This window comes from Sebastes fasciatus, chromosome 20 (assembly GCF_043250625.1).
Source record: "Sebastes fasciatus isolate fSebFas1 chromosome 20, fSebFas1.pri, whole genome shotgun sequence".
Taxonomy (NCBI): domain Eukaryota; kingdom Metazoa; phylum Chordata; class Actinopteri; order Perciformes; family Sebastidae; genus Sebastes; species Sebastes fasciatus.
Genome location: NC_133814.1, coordinates 25,846,930 through 25,874,171, shown reverse-complemented (window position 1 = coordinate 25,874,171; position 27,242 = coordinate 25,846,930). Strand labels below are relative to the sequence as shown.

Sequence of the window (27,242 nt, the reverse complement as noted above, 5' to 3'; positions counted from 1 at the left end):
GTAAAAACATTCTTGTTGACAGCGATGACATCGAAGCCTGTCACACTCTGCCCAGCAAAAACAAAGATGCGCCACCAGCAATATTAATCCGCTTCACCAACAGGAAGAAAAAGTATGCGCTCCTCAGGCAAGGAAGGAAACTAAAGGGGTCTAATGTGTACATCAATGAACACCTCACCAAGAAGAACGCGGACATCGCTAGACGAGCACGCATATTAAGAAAACAAAACAAGATCCAGGCAACTTGGACTATGAATTGCAAAGTATTCATTAAGTTGAATGGATCGACGCCAGAGGCAGCAAAAGTTCTCTATATAAGAGACAGCAATGAACTGGATAAGTTTGGTGAATAAATGACCTGCTGCTGGGACTATCATGGAGGTAGGATTATTCCATGCAGGTTACTATCTCTACTGCATTCTAACATCTTGGAGATAACCACACAGACAATGACTAACAAACGCTCTCATTCCATATTATTTTCTGTGATTCATTTCAAACCACTAAATGCCATCACAGTTTATACAAACCAAAAAAATGTAAGAACATATTTAAAATTATGATTTTCAGCATGTTAACATCTCCTACAAAGGGCCTTATTATGGCTCATTTGAATATCTGCAGTGTCAGAAATAAGGTACATGAACTGAACAATCTCACTCAGAATAACACCATCCACATCTTGGCTGTGTCTGAGACCCACTTGGATGTAACTATCCAGAATGCTGAGGTATCTATTGATGGCTATAACATCTTCAGGAGGGACAGAAATATACATGGAGGTGGAGTAGCGATATATATAAAAAACAATTTTCCTGCAACACTGTGTGCTGAGCTCATGCCAAATAATTTAGAATCCTTATGGGTTAGAGTACATCTTCCTCACTTAAAACCAATCTTGATAGGCTGTTGCTACAGGCCTCCAGGAACTGATACTCATTATCTGAATGACTTATGTGAACTAATTGACAGAGCTGCAGATGTGAATGGTGAAATTTTCATATTAGGGGACATGAATATTGACTGGCTTGCAAGTCAATGCCCGATGAAAAAGAAGATGGTGTCACTAGTCAGTGCTTGTAATCTATCACAGATGATTTCTCAACCGACCAGAGTCTGTACTAACAGTGCTGGTCATACATCTGCCACTTGCATCGACCATATTTACACAAATGCTCCTGAGCGCTGCACTAAACCAGTCTCTCTACCTGTAGGGTTCAGTGACCATAACATTATAGCTATTACCAGGAGAACCAAAATTCCTAAATGTGGTGTCAAAATTATTAATAAGAGAATGTATAAGAAATTCATCTCAGAACGTTTTTTGGAGGATGTCAGGAATGTAAACTGGGCCGATGTGTATGCTACACAGGAGCCTGAGGCTTCTTTACATATTTTTATGAACATCTTTATGAGGATTGTCGACAACCATGCTCCCATGAAGAAGTATACTGCCAAATCCAGACCAGCTCCATGGTTGAATGAGTCTTTAAAAGACCTTATGAAACAGAGAGACAAAGCCAAATCCACATTAGCAAAGTCAGGATCTGTGGAAGACAGACTAAAATATTGTCAATTGAGAAACCGAGTGACAAAACAGAATAAAAGCATGAAAAAGGAATATTATAAAAATAAAATAAATGCAGTGAAACTAGATGGTAAAGAACTCTGGAGAACCTTAAATGAAATAATGGGGAGAAATAAAACTGGGAGCCCTTCTTTTGTTCAGTCGGATGGCAGGTTTTTGACTAAACCATTTGACATAGCCAATTATTTTAATGATTACTTTGTGAATAAGGTCGATGCACTAAGGAAGAATATGAGCAACATGGATTCCAATACTCTCAACCTTATAAGTAAAAATATAATGATTAACAAAAGTTGTTCATTTCAGTTTAACAGTGTGGATGAGAGTGAAGTAAGGAAGTTGTTAAAAGCCCTTCCTGATTATGGCTCCGTAGGCACTGATATGCTGGACAGTAAGGTACTTTGTCTCTCAGCCGATTACATTTCTGGTCCCATATGTCACATATTAAATAAATGTCTAATGGAAGGTATATATCCTAGTATTTGGAAAGAAGGTAAAATAATTCCCTTACCTAAAGATGGCAGATTAACATTTACTGGGCAGAACAGCAGACCCATCAGTATTCTCCCTGTACTAAGCAAACTGATGGAGAGAATAGTCCATTCACAAATACAAGATTACTTTGACTGTAATGGCCTGTACACTAGATTTCAACATGCTTACAGACATCACTACTCCACTTGTTCTGCACTAACGCAAATGACAGACGACTGGCTAAAAGAGATAGATAATTCTAGGATAACAGGTGCAGTGTTACTGGATTTCAGCGCGGCATTTGATGTCATAGATCATGACCTTTTAATTAATAAACTACAACGTTATGGATTTAGATCAACTGCAATCACATTTATGAAGAATTATCTTTTATGCAGAACACAAAGGGTGTATTACAATGGCAGCATGTCTAACAGTAAAGGGCTTAACTGTGGCCTGCCGCAGGGCAGCTGTCTTGGACCTCTCCTGTACTCCATCTTCACAAATGACTTGCCATCTGTATTGCATAAAGCCAGTATACAAATGTACGCCGATGATTCCACACTGTATTACGCAGCAAATACAAGCGGCGAACTAGACCAAGTTCTATCTTCAGACCTAAACTTGGTCTACGATTGGATAAAACAAAATAAGTTGGTACTAAATATCTCAAAAACCAAATCCATTATTTTTGGATCTAGTCATAAGCTGTCATCTATGCCCACAATGAATCTCTACTTGGACAGTGAACCTATACAGCAGGTGGATAAGGTCACATTACTGGGACTAACCATAGACAATCAACTGTCATGGGTCGAGCACTGTTACGGTCGCCGAGGTGACCGTTCGGTATTGTTAGTATTGTATTGTTGTATGTTGCTTTAATTTCAATCACTAATTAATAAACAAGTGATTGCCTGATAACATCGGCTCAAATGTTACTTCCTTTACCCCTACCCCACTCCGGGTTGTAACATAAATGGGGGCTCGTCCCGGGATATTAATTATTCCCGAGAATTACTTGTTTAAATTAATTGATTGATTGTTTGCACCGGGGGTGCTATGGCGTTCAATTTAGAGCGTTTTCTTCAAACCCCCACCCGTGATCAACTTGCGCTGTGTAGAAAGGACGACCTGTTAGAAATTGCCAGCCACTTCAGTTTCTCGGCATCGAGGCAGCTAATTAAGAAAGAACTAAAGCAGTTAGTGGTGAATAAACTTGTTGAGCTGAGGGTGATTGAGATGTTGGCGCCTGCAGAGTCCAGTATGCAGGAGGAAGTCGCTCTGGCTGAGGGTGGAACTCCCAGTACTGTGGCTGAGCGAGAGCCGAAACCAGCCCCGGGTATTGCCTTCGAGGCGGAGGGCCGGGTTAAGACGCCGGTTACTCTCCCTCGATACGATCCCCTATCGCCTGGTTCTGCAGGATCTCGAGACGAGGCACGTTTAAAAGTACGCCTGGCTCGTCTCCACCTCGAGGCTCAGACTCATGCGCAGGAACGTCAGGCAGAGCTTGACTTCCGCCTGCAAGTTAAAAAAATGGAGATAGAGGCAGATAAAGATGTAAGGCTACGTCAGATGGAGATTGATTTACAGAGGGAAACGCTTACGGCAGAGGCAGCTTCTGCGTCAGCTGGCTCACCCTCAATGCTCGCTAGTTATTCACCAAGAGCTTTTGACATTAGTAAAAACATCGCTTTAGTCCCACAGTTCCGAGAAACCGAAGTGGACTGTTACTTTAGCGCCTTTGAGCGCATTGCGCTGGCTCTTAAATGGCCTGTTGAGATGTGGTCCCTACTACTACAATGTAGGTTATCTGGTAAAGCCCAAGAGGTAGTAGCAGCGCTCCCTCTTGAGGCTAGTAAAGATTATGACACTGTGAAAGCCGCCATTCTGCGCGCCTATGAATTGGTGCCAGAGGCTTATAGGCAAAAATTTAGAGCCCAGAAAAAGTCCGCCACCCAAACTTATGTGGAGTTTGCGAGGGATAAGGGAAGTCTCTTTGACAAATGGTGTTCCGCTAAGGAATGTAATGATTTTTCTGCCCTTCGTGAGTTAATGTTGTTGGAAGAGTTTAAAAATTGTTTGCCTGAGCGCATGGTTGTGCATTTGAATGAGCAGAAAGTAAACACTCTGGCTGCTGCAGCTGTTATGGCGGATGAGTATATGCTTACACACAAGGTTACGTTCACTTCGTCCTCTTTTTCTGACAGGCCTCGTTTCGTTCCCGCTGCCTCTGTTGATAGAGGTCCTAGCAGAGCTCCTCTCGTGCGCAGAGAGGAGAGGGAGTGTTACTACTGCCACAAGGCCGGACACGTCATTGCAAATTGTTTGTTATTGAAACGTAAGGAGGAGCAGCAGCCGTCTCCGGCTGTGCGCCAGCCTAAAGGCATCGGCTTAATTAAATCAGGGCGTATTGGAAATCCCACAGACCCGTGTGATGATGATAGTCCTGATCCCTGCTTCAGGCCGTTTATTATAGAGGGCTTAGTGTCGCTAACCGGCGCGCCAGGTGATCAGCGTCCCATACAGATTTTGCGCGACACCGGGGGTTCCCAGTCTGTTATAATTGCAAAATCGTTACCATTTTCAGAGCAATCGGCGTGTGGCTACAGTACGATGCTCAGTGGAATCGAAATGGGTTGTGTTCCGCGGCCAGTGCACCGGGTGCATGTGCAGTCCAAATTAATAAGCGGTTTCTTCCCGGTAGCGGTCTGCCCGGCGTTGCCAATCCGTGGCATCGTAATGTTAATGGGGAATGACATTGCCGGGGGTAAGGTGACGCCTACGCTTGAGGTGTTAGACAGGGCACCGATACTCCCTGTCAGCCCAAGACTCGCCGCTAACAGTGATGAGTCGGAGCTGCTGGCTTTGTTCCCGTCGTGCGTAATGACGCGCGCTCAAAAACAGAAGCGTGCTGCAGAGAGTGACAGAAGTAATGATGTTGATCTAACCGACAGTGTGCTGTTGAAAGTCCTTGCAGGTGAGACCGAACTAGACGCCATTGTGACGTCCCATTCTCCTCCTAAGGAGGTAAAAGAACAGGTAAATATTAGCACCGCATCTCCTGAGCTCCGGCTGCCTGTAACTCGGGAGCGGCTCATCGCTGCTCAAAGGGCAGACAAAAGCCTGAGGAAATGTTTGTCTGCCACGGTAAGTGATGCATCCAGTAACCCTGATGCCCAGTATTATGTGGAAGATGACATTCTCATGCGTAAATGGTCTCCCACGATAACTGCTGGAGTGGGGTGGAATGTCATCCACCAAATTGTTGTTCCTGTTAGTTATCGTGGGCATGTTTTAACTCTAGCACACGAAAGCCCGTGGGCTGGGCATTTGGGAGTTAACAAGACGTACAACCTCATTCTGAAACACTTCTTCTGGCCAGGGTTAAAATCTGAGGTCGTTAACCATTGTCGCACTTGTCATGTTTGTCAATTAGCAGGTAAGCCAAACCAGACCATCCCGCCGGCACCGCTGCGCCCGATACCTGCTATCGGTGAACCATTTGAGAGAGTCATAGTAGACTATGTTGGGCCACTACCGAAGTCGAAGTCAGGTAATCAGTATCTACTTACCATTATGTGCGCCTCCACTCGGTTCCCTGAAGCAGTGCCGCTGCGCCAAATAACATCCAGTTCCATAGTTAAAGCGCTGACCAAGTTTTTCACTACCTTTGGTCTACCAAAAGTAGTACAGACTGATCAAGGCACCAATTTTAAATCCAAGCTCTTCGGACAGATTCTTCAGTCCTTAGGGGTAAAACATGTGATCTCCAGTGCCTACCACCCAGAGTCACAGGGCGCGCTGGAGCGTTGGCATCAGACCTTGAAATCCATGCTGCGTAAATACTGTCTGGAGTCAGACAAAAGCTGGGATGAGGGTATTCCGTTTGCGTTGTTTGCCGCCCGTGAATCCGTACAGGAATCTCTAGGATTCAGCCCAGGGGAGCTTGTTTTTGGGCACGCCGTTCGCGGCCCTTTAAAGGTGCTGAAAGATAGATTCCTCGTGGCTGAGTTGTCCGAGGAGAGTAATGTGCTTGACTACGTAAGTAGATTCCGTGACCGTTTGCATCACGCTCGTAGTTTGGCGAGAGACGCACTCGCCAGCTCCCAGGTGGAGATGAAAAAACAGTTCGACCGATCCGCTGTTGCCAGACACTTTGAAGTGGGTGACCAAGTGTTGGCTCTGTTACCCATTCCGGGCTCTTCCCTCTCTGCGCGTTTTTCCGGACCGTATAGTATCCAAAAGAAACTTGGTGAGACAGACTACGTGATAAATACTCCTGACCGAAAGCGCAAAACTCGTGTTTGCCATGTGAACATGTTAAAAATGTATCACTCTCGTGACGTGAAAACTCGCTCCCCAAGACAGGACCCCTCTCCAGTAAGTGGTTGCTCCGCGCTCATTGTAGCCGAAAAAAGTCCTGGTGACGAGGATGGCTTGGCTGTACGCCCCTCCTCACAGCACAGTGCGCGGTTACCAAATTCAGAGATGCTGAAAGAGTTACCACATCTGCTTAATCATCTGAACGCAGAACAGCAGCAGGACATTGTTAACTTAGTAGCTGAGTATCCGTGTCTTTTTGGTGATGTTCCCACTCGTACGACGGTACTAGAACATGACATAGATGTAAAAGATGCCCGATCAATTAAGCAGCACTCTTATCGTGTTAACCAGATTAAAAGAGAGCTGATGAAAAAAGAGGTAAGATATCTGTTGGAAAATGGCCTGGCCAAGCCCAGCACTAGTTCGTGGAGCTCCCCCTGTTTGCTGGAGGCTAAATCAGATGGTTCACCCAGGTTCATTACTGATTTTCGTAAAGTAAACGCCGTCACCGTACCCGACTCATATCCGTTGTCGCGGATGTATAACCACAACCAGCGGCTCATGCGCTGGGCCCTGCTGGTACAGGAACGCAACCTTGTGATTAAACATAAAAAGGGTTCAGAAAATATTGTGGCCGACGCCTTGTCCAGAGGGTAAGGAGTATTGGTTGGATGTGAGGTTGTGACAACTCCGGTGGGTTTGTATTTATGTGGGGGGGGTTTTTTTTTTTTTTTTTTTTTTTTTTTTTTTTTTTTTTTTTTTTTTTTTTTTTTTTTTTTTTTTTTTTTTTATCAGGCAATCCAGGGACAGCACTTTGTCCGATACTTGCACATTGTTTGACGATCTGTATGTTAACCACGTAGTCTTGGATTTCCATGTATAGACCAACCCTCCAAAGAACATCTTGATTTTATATCTGGTGATGTACCATTACTGTCTAATCTCTCTATGCTGTAAATTCTTAAATGCTTCTCCAGGTGTTGGAGTTGCTGGGTTGCAGTGTGGTGATTGGTTGGCTGCCTGGGTGACACACTACAGAACTGGTCAGTATGAAAGGTTTATTTTTTGAAATTATTAGGCTATGTAGTTTATTGTATTTTGTTAGAAGTGTTTTCTCTGTCGGCATTCCCGGTGGGAACACCGTTTTTATGGATGGGGATGTGACGACCCCTCCACTCCACTAGGTGTCCTGTGTCTTTTTGCTGGTTCTCCTTTGTTTTGCAGGAGAGGGTCGTCAGGTTGATGAGCCACACCTGGGCTTGGTGTGGTTGGGATAAAAGCTCTCTACCTTTCAACAGATGTCTCTCTCTCTTCCTTGGCTGGCACACCTGTTTTGGTTTTGTTTGCAGCAGACATTTTCACACACCCACACATGCCTACATTACTGATTACTGACTTTCCACGTTTATTTAGTTATTGATTGTTAGTTTGTTAAATAAATGCCTGTTACTATTTTTAAACTCGTCTGGTCTCCCATTTTTGTTGCAACCTTTGAGCCGGGTTGTAACAAATGGGGGCTCGTCCTAATTTGTTTGACCCAGTTTAGATTGGTATTGTGCAGTTGGTTCTACAAGTTGTTAATGCTTGATTGGCAGAGACTGTGGTTTCATGAATGAGATCAGTTGTTGCTTAGTCGGCAGGTGCACCTCATTTTGTAAATTGAGTTGTGCATCTAGATTTTTGGGAGACATGGTCGAGTGTGGTAAGTAGGCTGTTCTGCTGTTTTTTTTGGTGAATGTAAGCAGCTGAATTGGATAACAAGTTGCTGATTTGTTCTGGTGTGTTAGTATTGAGTTGTGCATGCTGGTGATTTTGTGGCACTGAGTTCTGTTGGTCCTGCAGCCAGTGTTAACACGGGTTGGCAGGTGTGAGCTATCAGCAGTGATTGCAGGGTCCTCTAGTGAGTAACTTTTAGCTTTTGTGGAGTTTCCCTGGGTAGGCATAGCAATGTGGTCCATTTGGGCTCGTTGGTTTTCTTTTTTTAGTTTGTTATTTTTGTGTGGTGTGCGGTCAGAGCAGTTGTCTCGGGGACACATCCAGAGCTGTCAGGTGGGTAACCAGCTTGCTGGGGGCCTAACCGAGGCTACTGGTTTAAGTGTTTAAAGAGCCTCCCGCTAATCTGCATGAAGACTAGGGTTCAGTGAGGTAGATTAGTTTAAGATGGGTAGTTTAGGTAGGGGGAGACTTCCACATTAGTTTGGTAGACATTGTCTCTTTTGTGCACTATTTGACCTGGGCAACACTGTCTGTTGGCTCTGTTGGTGCCTTTAGACCAATAGTGTGTGATGGCTGGGGTAGTTGGACCCAGTTATGAGAGTTCTGCACAGCCTGGAGGGTTTCTGGGTAGTTGGACCCAGTTACACTGAAGGTGCTCCATTTGTGAGAACCTGAATGATGGCTGTTGCAGGAAGTTATAGTGGTTCATATGGTCGGCAAGTAAATGGTTACAGGAGGGATGTGGTGAATTGTCATTGGTTGTGCTGTGACGTGCAACTTGGTAGCTTGGCCTGTTAGCCGTGGGAACATAAGCGCTACAGTTCATGCCTTGGTTGGTGTGAGCTTTGTTGTAGTTTGGTTGCCTCTTTGTGCTGTGCGTCTTGGGACGACTTGTTTGGCTAGTGAGCCTTTGTTGTAGAGGAACCTTTTGATGCTACTTTTGGGTAGCGCTTATATCCGTTCTGTGTGTTTTGGTAGCTGGGATTTTGCACGTCACTTTGTCCGATACTTGCACATTGTTTGACGATCTGTATGTTAACCACGTAGTCTTGGATTTCCATGTATAGACCAACCCTCCAAAGAACATCTTGATTTTATATCTGGTGATGTACCATTACTGTCTAATCTCTCTATGCTGTAAATTCTTAAATGCTTCTCCAGGTGTTGGAGTTGCTGGGTTGCAGTGTGGTGATTGGTTGGCTGCCTGGGTGACACACTACAGAACTGGTCAGTATGAAAGGTTTATTTTTTGAAATTATTAGGCTATGTAGTTTATTGTATTTTGTTAGAAGTGTTTTCTCTGTCGGCATTCCCGGTGGGAACACCGTTTTTATGGATGGGGATGTGACGACCCCTCCACTCCACTAGGTGTCCTGTGTCTTTTTGCTGGTTCTCCTTTGTTTTGCAGGAGAGGGTCGTCAGGTTGATGAGCCACACCTGGGCTTGGTGTGGTTGGGATAAAAGCTCTACCTTTCAACAGATGTCTCTCTCTCTTCCTTGGCTGGCACACCTGTTTTGGTTTTGTTTGCAGCAGACATTTTCACACACCCACACATGCCTACATTACTGATTACTGACTTTCCACGTTTATTTAGTTATTGATTGTTAGTTTGTTAAATAAATGCCTGTTACTATTTTTAAACTCGTCTGGTCTCCCATTTTTGTTGCAACCTTTGAGCCGGGTTGTAACAATTGTCAGGAAAATGGGAAATGGTATCTCCATGGCAAAAAAATGCCTTCCGTATGTTCCAGCACACGTTCTGGGACAAGTAGTTAAATCTTTAAGTTTAAGCCACCTGGACTATTGCTCACCTGTATGGTCTTCTGCACCGAAAAGCATACTGCGGAAACTACAAATTGCACAAAACAGAGCTGCAAGACTTGTGTTACACTGCCCCATGAGAACGAACACAGACAGCATGCATCATAAACTGTCATGGTTACCAGTAGAGAAAAGACTTGCCTTAAGCACAGCGACATTCTTTAGTAACAGCATTTATTCTACTAAACCCGAGTTTTTATACAGTCAAATTAGCAGATGCAGGGACGTTCACAGTCATTTCACTAGAACAGCGGGTGATGGCCAACTCATGTTACCTCACCCAAAATCGAATGCCTTAAAAAAGACGGTCATTTACCGTGCCATCAGTCACTGGAATAGCTGCCCTCTTCACATCCGTCAATCCTCTAACAAATCCACATTCAAATACCATCTACGAATACATTACTTAAACAGCTGATCGATAGTCCAGTGTTGGTCATGTATGGTTTTCTTTGTTTTCTTTGTTCCTTTTTCCCTGATGATGGGCCTTGAGGCTAAACAAAAAAAACAACAAAAAAAACAAAAAAAATTGTGGAAGATTTGTGTATGAATTTGAAATTTGAAATTTGAAATTTATATATGTTTGAAAATTTGAGTGTTATTAGTGTAACACAAATGTGATGTTGTATATAGTATGTATGTGATAAATTAATGTACATGATTTCGGACCCCAGGAAGACTAGCTGGTGCCATTGGTATCAGCTAATGGGGATCCTTTTTAAATAAATAAAATAAATAAATCAGATGCACGGATTAAAGAAAACAATGTTCTCTCTCCACCAATCACAGCCGTCGAGGGGCGGGACTTGTCGTTGTCGTTACCACAGAGATGATGTGACGCGTTATTCGTCTCCACTGAGTGAACGGAGGACTTTCACTGATCAGGAGGATTGTTGTTGTTAATTAAACCTCTTAATCAATATTATATTATATTATTATATCATACAGCCTACCTTGTTGTTGAACTGGAGCTGATCAGCTATGGATCCATCCAGCTTCTGAAGTAAGTAGACAACAATAACCTGCTTTATTCAGTTGTTGTGGTTGATGGTTAGAAACGTTAAAGACTAAAGATAGAAACACTTTGATGAGACTTCATCTGAAAAACAGCCGTTTTGATCTCAAACTAACTGATTGAGGATGTAACTGTGATCTCAGCGAGGCTTTGATTTAACACCAAGTTTAAATTAACCTTATTTTAATGACTTTACAATGTAAAAGTTATTACATTACAACTCAAGTCTATAATGTATATAGTAGGGCTGTTAATTGCACATTTTTTATCTGTTCAAAATGAACCTTAAAGGGAGATTTGTCAAGTATTTAATCCTCTTATCAACATGGGAGTGGACAAATATGCTGCTTTATGCAAATATATGTATATATTTATTATTGGAAATCAATTAACACAAAACAATGACAGATATTGATCCAGAAACCCTCACAGGTACTGCATTTAGCATAAAACAATGTGCTCAAATCATAACATGGCAAACTGCAGCCCAACAGGAGTTATTTAACCTCCTTCATGAGAAGCTAGTATTTTTCAGACTTTTTTTTTTTTTACATTTTTCAGACTTTTTTTCCGATATTTTTTGGGACATTTTCAGACAGTTTTCAGTCTTTTTGGGACTTTTTTTTCCTCGAAAATTTTTAAACAGTTTTCGGATTTGTTTTTGTGACATTTTTCAGACTTTTTTTCAGATATGTTTTGGACATTTTTTCAGATTGAGAGACACATTCACATATCTGGAGGTCAGAGGTCAAGGGACCCCTTTGAAAATGGACCAGACAGTTTTTCTTCGCCAACCTGAGCCGCTACAACTCCCAAAGATTGATTGTGTTAATGCGTTAAAGAAATTAGTGGCGTTAAAACGAATTTGTACTAACATGTTATTATTGCGTTAACTTTGACAGCCCTGAATAGAATATAACAGGATATATAGTATCATGTATAATGTGGGATGAACACAATGCTGAGGACTGTTGAGATAACATGAAAGAAAAGTAACGAGTGTTCTAGTATCTAGTGAGAATCAGTGCTAACATTAGCAAGCTGGGCTAACTATCTTCCATTTTACAGGTGGAATACAAACTCAACAGCACGATGGGTCCTCCAAACTGTTGAATAAGGATTTCTGTTCTATCATTGTAGTGTTCTTTGCATTAAAATATGCTAATGTGGCATAAATGAAGCTTTTCACCTTTGGTACAGTCAACTTTTTAATGTAAAGGAAATAATAAGATAGCACACAGTGGTGAAGTCAGGTCTGCACTTTATTGAATATTCTGCTCAAGAAGAGAGTAAACATATCCAACAGGTGTTGCTTTAGATCTACAAACATCAGCAATGTTTGCAAAAAAATGATGTTAACACTGACTCTCTTAAAGAAAAAACAAGTTATGCATTTTATATGAGCTATGACTTTATATTTCAACATACTAGTGTTGACATAGCAATTGTGTATTGATATAAGCTCTGTATTGATAAGTATCAGGAATTAGAATAGAAAGTTATAATTAAAAACATATCTGTGATGTACCAAGCAATGAAAGTTTAAACTGATTGTGAAGCTGTGATTAACAAAAAAGACTATAAAGCTCTATAAAAATCAGCAGAGTGCTTAACATCTAACAAAATGGTGTTAACAGGGAGTATCTCCTCAGAACAGTAAAGTCATGAACTGACCCTGAGGTCAGGGTTAAGGGACAGGATTAGCCTTGACCTAAACAGAAAAACACAGACCAGAGAGTTTTCCTCTTGTTTTTAGAAAATATATCCATATACCAAAGTACTAAATGAAGTATGCTAAATTAAACAAAAGGCACTTTAGCTCCCTCATATCCGAACATAATCAACATGATGAATTCAACAAAACAGGTTATGCAATTTTTGACATGAGCTATGAGATCACATTTCAACATAATAGTGTTGACATAGTAATTGTGAATCAATATAAGCTCAGTTTAAGTATCAGGAATTAGAATCAGAATTAAAACGATTAAAAACATATATGTGATGTACTGAGCAATAAAAGCTTAAACTGATTGTGAAGCTGTGAAGCACAAACCAGTTTGAGGAGAAGGCTGTGCATCAAATCAACGTGAACTGAATTACTGAATTAACATAAAATTACATATATAGTCACTTCATCATATCATCTATTTCCCTGGTCCCTCTGGGTTTCAATGCATTTTTTTGAATTTGTGAAGCATGTCTTACGAGTTGTGACGTGTTTGTTGACGTCAGAAATGGCGGAGGCCATGGAAGTTAATTTTTCGATACATAATAAGAGAATATATTGTAATTTTAGTCGTATATTATAATTCTTCATGATTGTGTGCTATATTCTGAGGAAAATGTTGATATTCCCAACGGCCTCATCTTTTTCCTCTGTCATTATGTCTTTGCTTTTCCTGCTTTATGTTACCTGCTTGCTAGCTTGTTAAATTGTTAGCCTCTGAGGCTTCTAGACGCCGACAGTAACGTTAATATTGCCGTTGCTTAGCAGCGGTGTTCTCATGACTTGAGCACTTGAATGCCACACATATCGTGTACACCACTTCCCATGTTGTAAACACAAGCTCACAAGTTTCATTCGAAGGCATCATAATTTCAACAGAATATTCTTGACATAGTAATTGTGAATCAATATAAGCTGAGTATCTTTAAGTATCAGGAATTAGAATCAGAATTAAAACAATTAAAAACATATATGTGATATACCGAGCAATAAAAGCTTAAACTGATTGTGAAGCTGTGAAGCACAAACCAGTTTGAGGAGAAGGCTGTGCATCAAATCAACGTGAACTGATTAACAGAAAATTACATATATAGTCACTTCATCATATCATCTATTTTCCTGGTCCCTCTGGGTTTCAATGCATTGTTTTTAATTTGTGAAGGACGTCTTAAGTTGTTCTTTGAACTTTAAATGTAAACCCATATCCCTATGAACAGACCAGGATCGAACAAGACTTGATCATTGCTCTTACTAAACTGGACGCAGGTACACATAGTTGCCTGTCTCATAAGCCCAGAGACCTGGGTAAACAGGCTCAGTGAATTTGGTGTGAAAGGTGTGGATGTGCTCCAGTGTGTTAGAGACGACAGAGTAGAAGGACAGAGTGCCAGCAGGCCAGTTCAGATACACCCCAACTCTTGTGCAGCCCCCAGGATATGCTCTCACTTTACCATTATGCCATATACTACCAGTGACTCCTTCCTGGCCAACAGCCCACGATTTGGTATTATTTCCAAAACTGCTGTCTGAACCGTTTCCCTTTCTTACAATTCTCTTGTATGCAACAGCTGCATAAACAGATATGGGAGGTAAATCACTCCACTCTACCTCCCAGTAATGGAGCCCAGATAAGCCCTCTTTGCACAACACCTGAGTTTGTTTATCAAACCTCTCTGGGTGATCAGGATAATACTGCCATGCTGCAACTGTTGCCTTCTTGTTTCCCTCAGACAGAGTGAGGTAGCCATTTGCAGTGTTTGGGTCCAGGGTGAGATCACAGGCATCTGTTGGAGAGACCAAAATGAAATGTTTTATCAGTCATTCTGATGGTCAAACAGGTTTCTGGAGGACAGTAATTAGTACGGCAGATTTTTGCCTAAAAAATGCATGAAAAATGACTTACACCAGAACAGATCTCTTTTGTCTGTGATCTGCCCAGGAGGGACGTCAGGCTTTGAAGGCTTTGAAAAATCTTCACTGACCAGATTGCCGTCCTTGTAATGGTAGATGGTTGCTCCTGTGTGTTTCTCATTTGTTATAACTGCTATGAGGAAACGCAACCTCTTGTTGTGCTTCTGTGCTTTGGCAAGCTCATGGAAAGCTTTGGCTTTTTCTTTCATTTTGGTTACAACTTCAGGTGAGGAGTACCACTGGCCTTCATAGGTACTTCCTAATTTAGGTGAGCCCAAGTAGTCGGCCATCACATCAAGGTAGGTATCACCCCTTGCCATGGAGGTGAAAACAAAGCACAGAGTATGCTCTACACCTGGAGCAAGAGCCTCTCTGTCCAGCTCGGACTGACTTAGGACGATCTTTGTTCCCTCCATGGCATCTACACAGGATCTGATGACGTTGATTTCTCTCTCTTTCTGATCCAGCCACTTGCTCAGTTTTTCAGGACTGAATGGTGTCTTGTCTCGGTCTTCAAAGAGTTGTCTCAGTGAGCTCTCATCTTTTTTACCATCACGGATGGAGGGAAGTTTCTTTGCCATGTTCTGCTGGAGGTGAGATGTATAGTCACTGCACAATTTTTGGAAAGTGCTCAACTCTTCTCGAATCATTGGAAAATCCTCTACCACTGTGTCTTCCAGAGAATCGTTGCATCTCATTTGCATTTCCCTTAAACCTTCTAGAGCATCCTGCATCTTCCTCACTATTCCAACGCTGATCCCACACTTCAGCTTGGCAGCTTTGGGATACAAATTCTTCAGTGGCATCAGCCAGACCTTCAGTGGAACAGCCTTCTCTCCCTTTTCTCCAAGTCGCTTTGGAAGGTCTGCGAAGGTCTTCACTGCATCTCTATATGTTGTAGGGTTGCTGTCAAGAATGAAGTCTCCGAAGAATTTGCAGGAACATTTCTCAGTCAGGGATTTTTCTTCATCAGACAGCTTGATGCCAGCTTTTGCCTCAACATTAAATTTGGGGATCTTCTTTATCACAGCTTTCATGCTGACCTGGATGTCCTGAACGCTGCTGGCTTCCAACTTCTCACTGTCAAACACAAAGAAAGCATTTGCCCCATAAAGGATGCCTGTGACTACATGTGTTGCCAAGCCCTTCTCAATAACCTCCGTTTGGTGGGGTTTTAAGGTTTGGAGGTCAACCATTGACAGCTGTTTGAAGCTGGTAGTAGCTTTGTACCGACACGTCACTCTGCTCTGATTCTTGTATTTCTTATGATCATTCAGATACTTGGCATATCCTTCGTTTTCAATCAGTCCACTCAGGAAACTGGCCTTCAGAGAACCATCAACATCCAGCAAAGAGGACTTGGATTCAATGGAGTCAGATGTAGAAATTTCAAATGCACTGCTTTTCTGAGAGGTTTCAGTTGTCTTCTCTTGTAGAGTTGCATCATCCCACAACGTCGAACCTATAGAAATTGGAAAACATCAGTTATCTGATAAAGCAGCAACATCATTTTGTTAATATGAAGTCATTTAATCATTTAGATTTCTGCACATTGCAGCTTCTTCCCTAAGTTCCCTAAACAGCTACTACATTAAATGCCTCATAGGCGTAAAACAGAAAGAAGAAGCAGCATCTATGCACAGTTGATAACCATGGAGGAGGCCGAGGGGAAAAGGAGGAGGTCATTTATTCTAAAAAGGCTCAAAAGTAAATAAGTTATAAGTTGTGATGGCAGCTAAAATATTTTTAAAGTTTTTATAGTTTGCTAATTAATGTTAAGATAATGTTGCGTGCCCTTAATTAAAGCTAGCTAAGCTAGCAGAAGACAAGCTAAATTAGCAGTAGCATGTGATTTGTTGACAGTGTGAGACATATCCATTTTTATTTCATCAATTGGAATTTACATGTAGCCTATAAATTAATATGACAAAATAATACTTGAATAATTGCATTTCCTGAAGAAAATGTCTGTGATTGCTGCATCTGCTACTGCTGGCTCAGCTTCTGAAACTATCCCAGCAACAAGTGTTGGTGATTCACGTCTGAAGATACCGCCCACAATCAGAGGTAACCGAGTGATGCATTCAAGAGATATGGTGATGTTTTATTAATGGCCACATGGTGGAGCTATTGGTGCTATGCTTCAACATGTTGTGGAAAAGCCATGTATCAAGTTTCATCTTATTAAACACAACAGATTATCATGTTATAGAGTTGTAGCGCCCCCTGCTGAATCAAATGTGACACACTTGTGCATTGTGGCTGTATGTACAACATTGCCGAATTTGGTTGCAATCCAATTTAGCATTGAAGAGTTATGGCCTGTTAAGTGCATGAGGTCACACCTTCAAAGGTTTGGGGACCCATTACAGACAAACGGTAAGTCATACCCATAAACAAACTCAGAAGTTTCATTCAGGGTCATCTAAATGTGGTATGGACCAAGTTTGGTGAAGATTGGATGAAATATGTGCCGAAAGACACACACGCCCCTCTCACACAGCTGAGACCGTTCACTTGGAAGATCACTGCTCCGATTATTTAAGTCGGTTAGATTCCATATTTAAATGTCTTAACCAGCACAAATTTGCCTACGTTCTGTCATAAAATGAAATATAAAGAGTTAAAATAGTGGGAGATGCCGCACAGTCAAAGACCGTAACTGTGATCAGCTAAACAAGATATCATCAGAGAAAAAACTGTCAAACCCGTGAGGATTTTGTGTTATTAAAAATTCTGTTGTCAGTTAACATGGGTTTCATTATGGACAGCTGCCTGCTGCACCCTTCACTTTAAAACTGCTAAAGAAAAAAATGTCTGTCTGTTTGGTTCCAAGAGAACATGTCAGGAACAAGGACAAATTTTAATACGTTTCGATGAAATGTGAAAACTGTGGGAAATAGAGCAAGTTAAAGATAACTTTTTAAGGAGAGTTTGCAGCAGCCTACAACACATACACACTCATTGAAAACAGAAAAATATTAAAAATATGAATATTTCAATAACTGTAACAGATAGCAAAGATTGCTTGCAGCAATGATAATAAAGTGTTAAAGGGACTATTTGTAACTTTCAGAAATGCTTGTTAACAGCGACACCTGTGGCCGTGAAATCAATGAAAGTCAGCGTTGAGCTCGAGCTTGCTGGCTCTAAATATACCTGAACGAGCAGCGCTCAAAACAGTGAGGCGACACACGTCAGCTAAAACCAAAATATCACTCTATATTTCAGCTGCTTGGCAGTAATGTTAGCTGACCAGACGAAGGTCTCTCCATGAATCAGTGCTGATCCTAGTGTTGGTTCTTCTTGCCTCAGCACAGGCTGAGGTAGCGGGGCTCCGCAGGGTGTCTTCCTGCTCTCTCCGCCCGCAGCTGGAGAGAGCAGGGGAGACACCGGCACCCGGTCGGTAACGAGACGATAAAGGAGCTCGCTGTGGAGCCCCGTCACTTCACAAGACACGGGAAACCTCTGTTGGTCTGGTGAAGCTGCAGCATTTATTTTTGAACAAACGTCCACTTCAATTCTCAGAGCTAAACTAACTCTTCTGCAGTGTGGAGTGAGCGCACGTTCACGTCTAGAGGTGGAGCGAGGAAGCGAGAACGCGCGCCCGGACTGAGTGAAGGCAAGCAGAGGAGGAGAGTACAGCGGCCACACGCAAGCGCGCGTATGTGAGCGCCATGTGTCCCGACCCGGTACATTTATACGCTTACAAAGTTACAAACAGTCCCTTTAATGTGTGAAGATGTCTTAGATGGGGGGGGGGGGAGTGTTTCCGATGAAGTTTTTGATTCCACAGCATGGATTTTTCTCAGGTGTTCCTCAAGGTCTTGGTGTCTTAATGTTGTATTTTGGAGGGATTATTGATCATTTTTATCAATTCTCCAGTGGTAAAAAAAATAAATGGTTAAATTTAACACCAAATCTGTGTAACAAATGGTATCAACCTAAACACTGCTGCAACAACTCATGAGACCTAATAGAGCATGGAGATGACCATCATTTACTTCTATCATCATGTTCTAAACCCTTATGCACTTTTACAATTCATTTTAAAGGAAGGGTCGACGATGTTGGAAAGCTAGCATAATTTGAAAGTAGCATCGCCTCAGGAACTCCGTCTAAACCCCCCCTCCCCTCCCCTCGGGGCTCCTACCAAGGCAACGCCCCCCCCCCCACACACACACACACACACACACACACACATGCACGAGCGTCGTAACTACTTCACAGATACGGAGCGGAGAGACGACCTCAACTCAACAACGCTACCTCATGACAAGTAATCAAGGCAGTGCTACTGCAGGGCTGAGTTTTCTATTCCATTCTCCAGGAAACGTGCGACGGCGGCGCGCTTTGAGTTCAGGCTGGTGCACGCCAAGGGTAGAGTACGAGCAGGGAGGCATTTGATTGGTTCTTTCAAAGCGGACTGCGAGGCAGTGATTGGTAGACGGTTTTACAGGATTACAGCAGCTACAGATGATGGCTCTTTTTCGGTCCTTTTTCAGAGCTCATCAGTAATGGATCGCTGTCGGGGGGTAAAGACCATTTCTACCAATATAACAACTAGTAGATACTGGAGAACATCGTCAACCCTGCCTTTAATTAATGAAGTAATTCATGTTTATTTCTGATTAGAACAATTTGACACGCAGTGCTGAGCTGCATCTCAAATTAATCTTCAGGTTCCAGCTTTCAGATGATGTACACCACTTCTATGTGACATCTACTGTTGACCTGCTATCTCCCCCTAAAGACCCCTTGTGCCCCCCTAAAAAAGACAAAAATGGGTCTATTGTGTGTCTCAGGGTATATAATAAGGATATATTCTGAGTCAAGACTTACCTGGGATCAGGTCCTCCCTCCGAGCATCATAGAGCATTCCTAGGGTGAAAGGTCGACCCAGGGCAGCAACGGCCATGAGATCTGAGCCCATTTCTCCATCCTGTTGAGAAAAGTGACCAGACGACCTTCAGTACTTGATTTACACTATTAAGTAATGGTGAGAGTTAAGAGACAGAAAGCCTGACAGTCTATTGTGCATGGAAATGCAGTAAGTCAGTCGATCAATCAATCCGACAGTTATAGTTTTACACAGAGTTCAGTAAAGGTCTAATACTGTATATATATCTGGTTTCATCACCCTCTGTCCGTCCAGTTTGTCCTCACCTGGTGAAGTTTTCCTCCCATGACACGCCTCCGGACATGGAACCACATGATGCCTGTAATCACATTATAACTTTAATAATGAGGCGTTCATTATGAATACATTAACCTTTATAAAGCCAGGCATCTCAAAACAACACAACATTAAATAAAATAAAGATGTGGCTTACATCATAACAGAACCCCCCCCCAAAAAAATATGTCATAAACTTGGCCAGTTCAAGTTCAGCATCACACTTTGGCAACTTGTTGTCATGGCTTAAGTGAAATTAAATGAAACAAAACATGTTGACTCTGGTCATTTACAGTTTACAGTTATGAACATTACTAAGTTACAAAGTTGTAATTTTCGATGGTACGAGTTTGTTTTTTTAATCCAGTGCTTTAAGAGCTTGTTCAAAGGCTAAAGCCTGGCCTGGCATACTGCAAATACATCACTTTAACTGTTTCATACTGCATACTACTGAGGAACGCAGTATGCAGCATGTACTCTATACTGCATACTGCGTTCGTCAGTAGTACTGTATGTAGTAGGCAGTTTTGAATATGGCCTGTGACCCACGAGACGGGCGATACTAACAAGTCACATGACTAACGACTGACGTGACAAAATAACTTACTGTTTCACGCGGGACATGAACAGTGGTCTCTGGTTGAAAGTCTTGTGTTCGTTTGACCCACCCACCACGAATACATAGTTTCTGAGTAACTGCTGAAACAACAACATCGATTTTACAGAAAGGCATCTGCCTTGCTGGCTCTCATCCACAATGAGGATAGGCATCTAACCAGCTTAATAAGATTTATAGTAGTTGTTGTGTAACCGAAGGCTTTTTACAGAAATAATGACACACCTAGCCAACTGATAAATATGAAAATAAAAAGCTTCCCATGACCTGATGATATCTGTGGAAAAAATACTTGATTAGTGCCCAGTGTTGCAATAGTTTCTGAGTAACTGCTGAAACAACAAAGAATATTTGGCAGAAAGGCATCTATGTATTTAGTAAGTAAGTAAGACTTTATTTATATAGCACATTTCATACAGGAGTTGCAGTTCAAAGTGCTTTACATAAAATCAATAAAAAACAATTAGCAAGAGCAGTGCATGGAGTCAAAATAATCATGATAAAAGTAATAAAACATTTTAGAACAGTAGAAATAGTAAAATATAAATAGTGCAAGATAAAATTCGTAGTGCAAGTTACAGAGAAATGCGCTGGTAAAAAGATAGGTTTTAAGATGTCTTTTGAAAATGTCTAGCGTGTTTGCTTCCCTAATATTTATGGGTAGTGCGTTCCATAATTTTGGGGCATAGTTGACAAAGGCCGCATCACCGATCTTCTTACGACTGCTTCTGGTGACCTCTAATAGACCTGCATCTGATGATCGCAGTGTTCTCGCTGGTGTGTAGTTTGTAAGGGAGTTAGCAATGTAGCTAGGTCCTTGTCCATTTAGTGCTTTGTATGTGAGGAGGAGGACCTTGAAGTCAATTCTGAAGGTAACAGGAAGCCAGTGTAAAGTAGCTAGGACAGGACTGATGTGTTCTCTCCTTTTAGTTTTTGTTAATAATCTAGCTGCAGAGTTTTGGATGAGCTGGAGTCTTCCAGTGGTTTTCTTGGGAAGACAAGTGAAGAGTGCATTACAGTAGTCCAACCGGCTGGATATGAAAGCATGAATTAGCTTCTCAGCATCATTTTGTTTTATGAATGATCGTACCTTCGCTATGTTCCTGAGGTGAAAGAAAGCTATTTTGGTCACTTTGTTAATATGGGAGTTGAAATTCAAATCTGCGTCCAGGATGACACCGAGACTTGTCACCTCAGGTTTAAGCCAGGCGGTTAAACCTCCGAGATTCGTGGTTAGCATCTCTCTTTTTGGATTTGGGGCCGATAAGTAGAACTTCAGTTTTGTCCTCATTTAATTTGAGAAAGTTATTGTTCATCCATTTGTTTATTGCCAACAAGCAGTTTGTAATGGAATTTATGGCTGTCGCATCATTAGGTTCAGCGGATATATACAATTGTGTGTCATCCACATAGCTATGGAAATCAATATGATGTTCTCTGATGATGTCACCGAGTGGTAACATATAAAGAGAAAAGAGTGATGGACCTAAGCAGCTTCCTTGTGCAACCCCGTAGCAGTTTTCATGTTTCTTAGACATATGGTCTCCTAGGCTAACATAAAACTTCCTTCCTCTGATATATGTTTTGATCCAGTTCAGTACACTATCAGTGAGCCCAGTAAGCTTTTCAAATCTATTGATTAGGATGTCGTGATCAATGGTATCAAATGCCGCACTAAGATCTAACAGGATAAGGATAGATACTTTATTTGCATCAGAGTTAAGTCTGAGGTCGCTAATTATTTTGGTGAGAGCAGTTTCAGTGCTGTGATATTTTCTGAAACCTGACTGAGAGACTTCCAAGATGTTATTTTCTTCAAGAAAGGAATTTAATTGGACTAATACTATCTTTTCCAATACTTTACTAATAAAAGGAAGATTTGATATCGGTCTGTAGTTTGCTAGTGTACTGTTATCCAATTTGGGTTTCTTTAATAGGGGCTTTACAACAGCTGTTTTAAAGGCATCTGGGAAAACGCCAGTTCTAAGGGATGTGTTTATAATGTCTAGGAGCGGACCTGAGACACTATCAAACACTCGCTTAAAGAATGTTGTGGGTAAAGGATCAATATCTGAGGTTGTAGAGTTACATTCGCTGACGGTTTTGGAAAGTTCACTTAGTGTGATACATGTAAAAGTGCTCATGGTTACGTTGCAGGATCTACTGATGTCAGTTTCACCTCCACTAGTAGTGATACTAGCTCTGATCGAAGTTATTTTGTTCTTGAAGAATAGGGAAAGCTCTTCACATTTAGCTGCTGAGGATAGCGGGGGGACAGGGACAGTGTTTAGCAGCTGGTCAATGGTGGAGAAAAGAACTCTGGAATTTCCGGCGTTTTCTGTAATAATGCCGGAAAAATAAGCTTTCCTTGCTAGACGGATGGTTTTGTTATAGGTAGTTAGTGTATCTTTATAGATATCGTAGTGGATAGTGGTCTTTGTTTTTCTCCATTTTCTCTCTGCTGCGCGGCATTTTCTTTTATATTCACTAACATTTTTATTTCTCAGCCATGGGGAGGTTCTGCATGTAAACTTCTTTTTGGTTTTCAGTGGAGCTACAGAGTCTAACACAGATGATAGTGCATCATTGAGGTTCTCTACCATTTCATTCAGAGAGCATTCATGACTAGTTGGCTCATATAGAGCAATCTGCTCAGAACATTTTGCTGTAGCTTCATCATCTAGATATCTTCTTTGGACTAAGAATTCTTTTGTGGTTTCTGTTAAGATGATTTCCACATCAAAAAGTATACAATGATGGTCAGAAAGAGGTAGATCAGTTATTGAGATGTTATTGATGTTTAGTCCATTTGTTATTACTAGATCTAGTGTGTTTCCGTGCCGGTGTGTTGGATCTGTAATGTGTTGAGTTAGATCGAAACTGTCAAGGAGATTTAAAAGCTAAATAGTTCTTGGGTTTTTATTGACGTGGATATTTAGGTGTCCGTTTAGAACTACTTTGTCATATCTGGTGACACATAGTGATAATAGTTCAGAGAATTCTTGTATGAATATTGGCGAGTGCTTGGGTCGCCGGTATATAATAACAAGCAGTATTGATTCAGTTCTGAGCTCTATAGCAAGATATTCAATTGATGTAAATTCACCTAGCTCGGCGATTTTGAACAACAGTTTAGATGAGAAAATAGCTGCGACTCCTCCACCTCTTTTTGATTTCCTAGAAACTTGGTGGAAGCTGTAATCAGGCGGAGACGCTTTTATCAGTGTTGCTGTTGCCGTGTCATCGTTTAACCAAGTTTCTGTTAGACAGATGCGATCTAAGTGGTTTTCTTTGACCAGATCGTTAACTAGAAAGGTTTTGTTATTTAGAGATCTGACATTTAGAAGGGCCAGTTTCATCTGTGGGGTATTAATAGATAAAACAGGAGGAGATATATTTGTAACATGGATAGTTTTCAGACTTCTAGGACGAGTTTCAGGTTTATAACCACGCATTTTACCATGCCATTTGCTGTTTATGATGACCGGTATGTTTAATGAAATAGCATGGTGGCTGTCCTAACGTTGCTTTTCTTCGGGCTGAAGGCCATAACACTGAGTTCAAGGTGGCTTGCTATCAGAGGGGAATTCGTTGAGGAGGTGAGGGACTGTGCAGGGCTCGTGTCTTTGCAGGAGGCTGTTTGAGTGTTCTGTTCTGTTCCATGGGAGGAGGTTTGGGATGCGTCAGTCAACTTAGACACAGCAGGGGTAGGGAGTGATGCTTGATTCTGTCTGTTTGAGGTGGTCGAGAGCGCGTGACTGATGTTTGCTGTTAGTAGTCTAGACCCTCTACGGTTTGGGTCCATCAGCTTGAAAACGGTCTGCACAGTTCCAAAAGACGTTGAAGTTGTCAATAAATCTCCATTTGTGTGTAAAACAGACAGATGCCAGCCATGTGTTGAAAGACAGGAGTCGACTGAAGGCTTCTTTTCCTCTGCGAAAACATGCAATCGGTCCACTGATGGATACATCTTGATATCTGTTTAGTGTGTTCAGTAGCTGGGTGAAATGTTTTTTAAGTATCTCAGTGCCAGTTTTTTTGTGCAGGATGTCAAACGAGCCAGCGTGGATGATAATCTTGGTATTGTTGAGGACGTGTCGGTGTTGAGTAGCTACCGTCACGGTGCGTCGGGGATCCGGGCCCTTTATGCTCGTTAGCAGCGCAGCTAGCACTCCTGTGCCTTTTCGCCTTGTGTGTGAAGAGTTCCCAGTGGTTCGAATCTATTTCCGAGCGGGACAGGAAAAGAGGCGATGTGGGAAGAGTTTCTGCATCGCTTTTTCCGCTTCTTGTCCTGGGTGTTAATCCATTTTCCGGGAGCGGGCCATGCCTCATCTGGTCCACTGGCTGGTGGGGAGAAAGCCGGTTTCAAGGGTGGCTCATTTGCCTGTAGCTTAGCCTCCGGGCTATTAGATAGCATGGAGTCAATAAAGTCTTCGGTCTCTCTGATCTCTATGAGGGTTTTGACTCTTAGCTCCAGTTCGGCTATCATCCGAGTGAGTTTTTCGCAGTCTGTACAAGCCATAGTCGCTGTGGCTCAGGTGGTGCGTTCAGCAATTTTAACAGAAAGGACTTTGTTCAGGCCAGGAAGTTTAATAATAACTGAAATAGTTTTCATTACATAAAAACACTAATACTACTATAACCTGATATAAAGCACATTTCTGAAATATTAATATTTTGAATAGTAGTCTAGTTTGAAGAGAATAAAATGATGAACATTTCTATTTGCACAAACCCAAGGGACGTGTGAATATATGAATTTGTCTCTATTTACATTGAATGTATTATTTTTGTGAAAGCAATATGATGCATTTAAATGGTCATAACTCAGTGGTTAGGACAACAAATCCTCCAACGTCGAGGTAAGTCATTTGTCACTGAATTTTGACTTTATTAAAAGAGGGTTTTTTTTAGGGGGGAGTTTTTCCTTATCCGATGAGAGGGTCTCACTGTAAAGGACAGAGGGTGTCGTATCCTGTACAGGTTGTAAAGCCCATTAAGGCACATTTTTTATTTGTGATTTTGGGCTTTACAAATAAAATTGACTTGACTTACAAAATGACCTTCATGAGAATGTTCTAGGGCTGGGCGATAAAACGATCTCGAAAATGTTCACGATAAAAGCTTCCACAATAACGATGACCGATTTCTGAGTTTTATTTTAGATAATGTTATTTATGAATCTGCTCTGCTCTAAACTAAAGCACGACACGAACAACCAGACAACAGAGTTGTAGGTTCTGTCGTAGCAGCTGTTGCCTACTACGTCGCTACAGTGGATACATTATTTTACAAACCCGCGGAATGACTCGTTTCACCATCACAATTTAATAAATTCAGTCCGATAACATTTGGAAAGTCTAGAAGAGCCACACGACTTCATTATTTTATACCCATTCAAATTAGCACAGGGCTAACCGGAAGTTAGCCAGCTCGGCCGGTGGAAGTCTTCTTTGGATTCGGCAGACTAGACGCTGCCCTCTACTGTTTGTTATTAATGATCCTTTAACAGTTATTTATATTTTTATATTGTCAAAAATAATGTGCAGATATTCCATTAGTGTCTTTATGTTAGTCCAGTTCCAGCAGAAGTCTCTGGTGCACATGCTCAAAAGTAGTGCAACAGTGAGATGGTCAACAAGAAGTGTTGTATATACTGTAATCAACCCTCAATGACCCGACACATTCTGATCATAAATAATGGTATATTGTAAACCATAATTAACCTACTGCATTCTTTAGGGTTCTGTCCTGAGGAGAATACTCTTAAAACTGGGAATTGAGTATTATTATTATTATTATTATTAATAAATATATATGGTAATCATTATCAATATCAATCAATATAAAAAAACATATCGTGGTAACAATTTAGCCATATCATCCAGCCCTACAATGTTCTGATCTGGCTCCCCCATCGATAAGATGACATTATCAGAACGGACTAAAACCAATATGACCCACACAAAAATGATTGAAATGAACGTTTTCTCATCTCCCACCTCGGTTGTGGAGGATTGGTGAAGCTTAGGCAACTAAAATGACACGGTGAATGTTGGTGAAAAATTCTAGTCATGGCATCAAGAAACATAGCTGAGGTGGACGATTAAGTAAGTCAATCAATCAATCAATCAATCAATCAATCAATCCGACAGTGATAGTTTTACACAGAGTTCAGTAAAGGTCTAATACTGTATATATATCTGGTTTTATCACCCTCTGTCCGTCCAGTTTGTCCTCACCTGGTGAAGTTGTGTAGATCAGCTGAGTCGTGTAGGAGTCTTCTTGACTTTCAACTGGAGCTTCCAGAGTGATGATCTGTGATGTTGTGAGATTATTTATATCCTGTCATATAGTCTCTACTGCCGACTCCTCCCATGACACGCCTCCAGACATGACAACACGTGACGCCTGTAGTCACATTAAAACTTTAATAATGAGGCGTTCATTATGCATACATTAACCTTTATAAAGCCAGGCATCTCAAAGCAACACAACATTAAATAAAATAGAGATGTGGCTTACATCATAACAGAACCCCTCCCCCCCCCAAAAAAAATCAAATATGTCATAAACTTGGCCAGTTCAAGTTCAGCATCACACTTTGGCAACTTGTTGTCATGGCTAAAGTGAAATTAAATGAAACAAAACATGTTGACTCTGGTCATTTACAGTTTACAGTTATGAACATTACTAAGTTACAAAGTTGTAATTTTCGATGATACGAGTTTGTTTTTTTAATCCAGTGCTTTAAGAGCTTGTTCAAAGGCTAAAGCCTGACCTGGCATACTGCAATATATATATTAGACAGCAAGTGAACATTTTGAACTTTGAACTTTGTGTTGGAAGCAGACAAAATGGGCCAGCGT

The 27,242-nt window shown here is 41.5% G+C and overlaps 2 protein-coding genes and 1 pseudogene across 3 annotated transcripts in view; all 3 read right to left on the bottom strand.

Annotated features, from left to right (window-relative positions):
* Positions 1–27,242, bottom strand: part of LOC141758935 (stonustoxin subunit beta-like) — an 89,611-nt gene that overhangs the window by 32,443 nt on the left and 29,926 nt on the right. For both annotated transcript variants that reach the window (XM_074620773.1, XM_074620772.1), the window contains exon 2: positions 26,616–26,784. The gene's annotated coding sequence lies outside the window, so the exon portion shown is untranslated. The remainder of the gene's footprint in view (positions 1–26,615; positions 26,785–27,242) is intronic.
* Positions 12,729–14,588, bottom strand: LOC141758943 (neoverrucotoxin subunit beta-like; annotated as a pseudogene).
* On the bottom strand, positions 14,527–19,514 carry LOC141759045 (neoverrucotoxin subunit alpha-like). The gene is made up of 2 exons (XM_074620933.1): positions 19,424–19,514; positions 14,527–16,043 (listed from the first exon to the last, which is right to left on the bottom strand). The coding sequence occupies exons 1-2, from the start codon at positions 19,512–19,514 to the stop codon at positions 14,527–14,529; spliced, it is 1,608 nt and encodes a 535-aa protein (XP_074477034.1).

Bases quoted from the DNA above. Each gene is read 5' to 3' on its own strand.
- LOC141759045 (XM_074620933.1), bottom strand. From the start codon at position 19,514: ATGGGCTCAGATCTCATGGCCGTTGCTGCCCTGGGTCGACCTTTCACC. The intron at 16,044-19,423 runs GTAAGTCTTGAC...CAATTTCTATAG, and splicing joins GAGGGAGGACCTGATCCCAG to GTTCGACGTTGTGGGATGAT.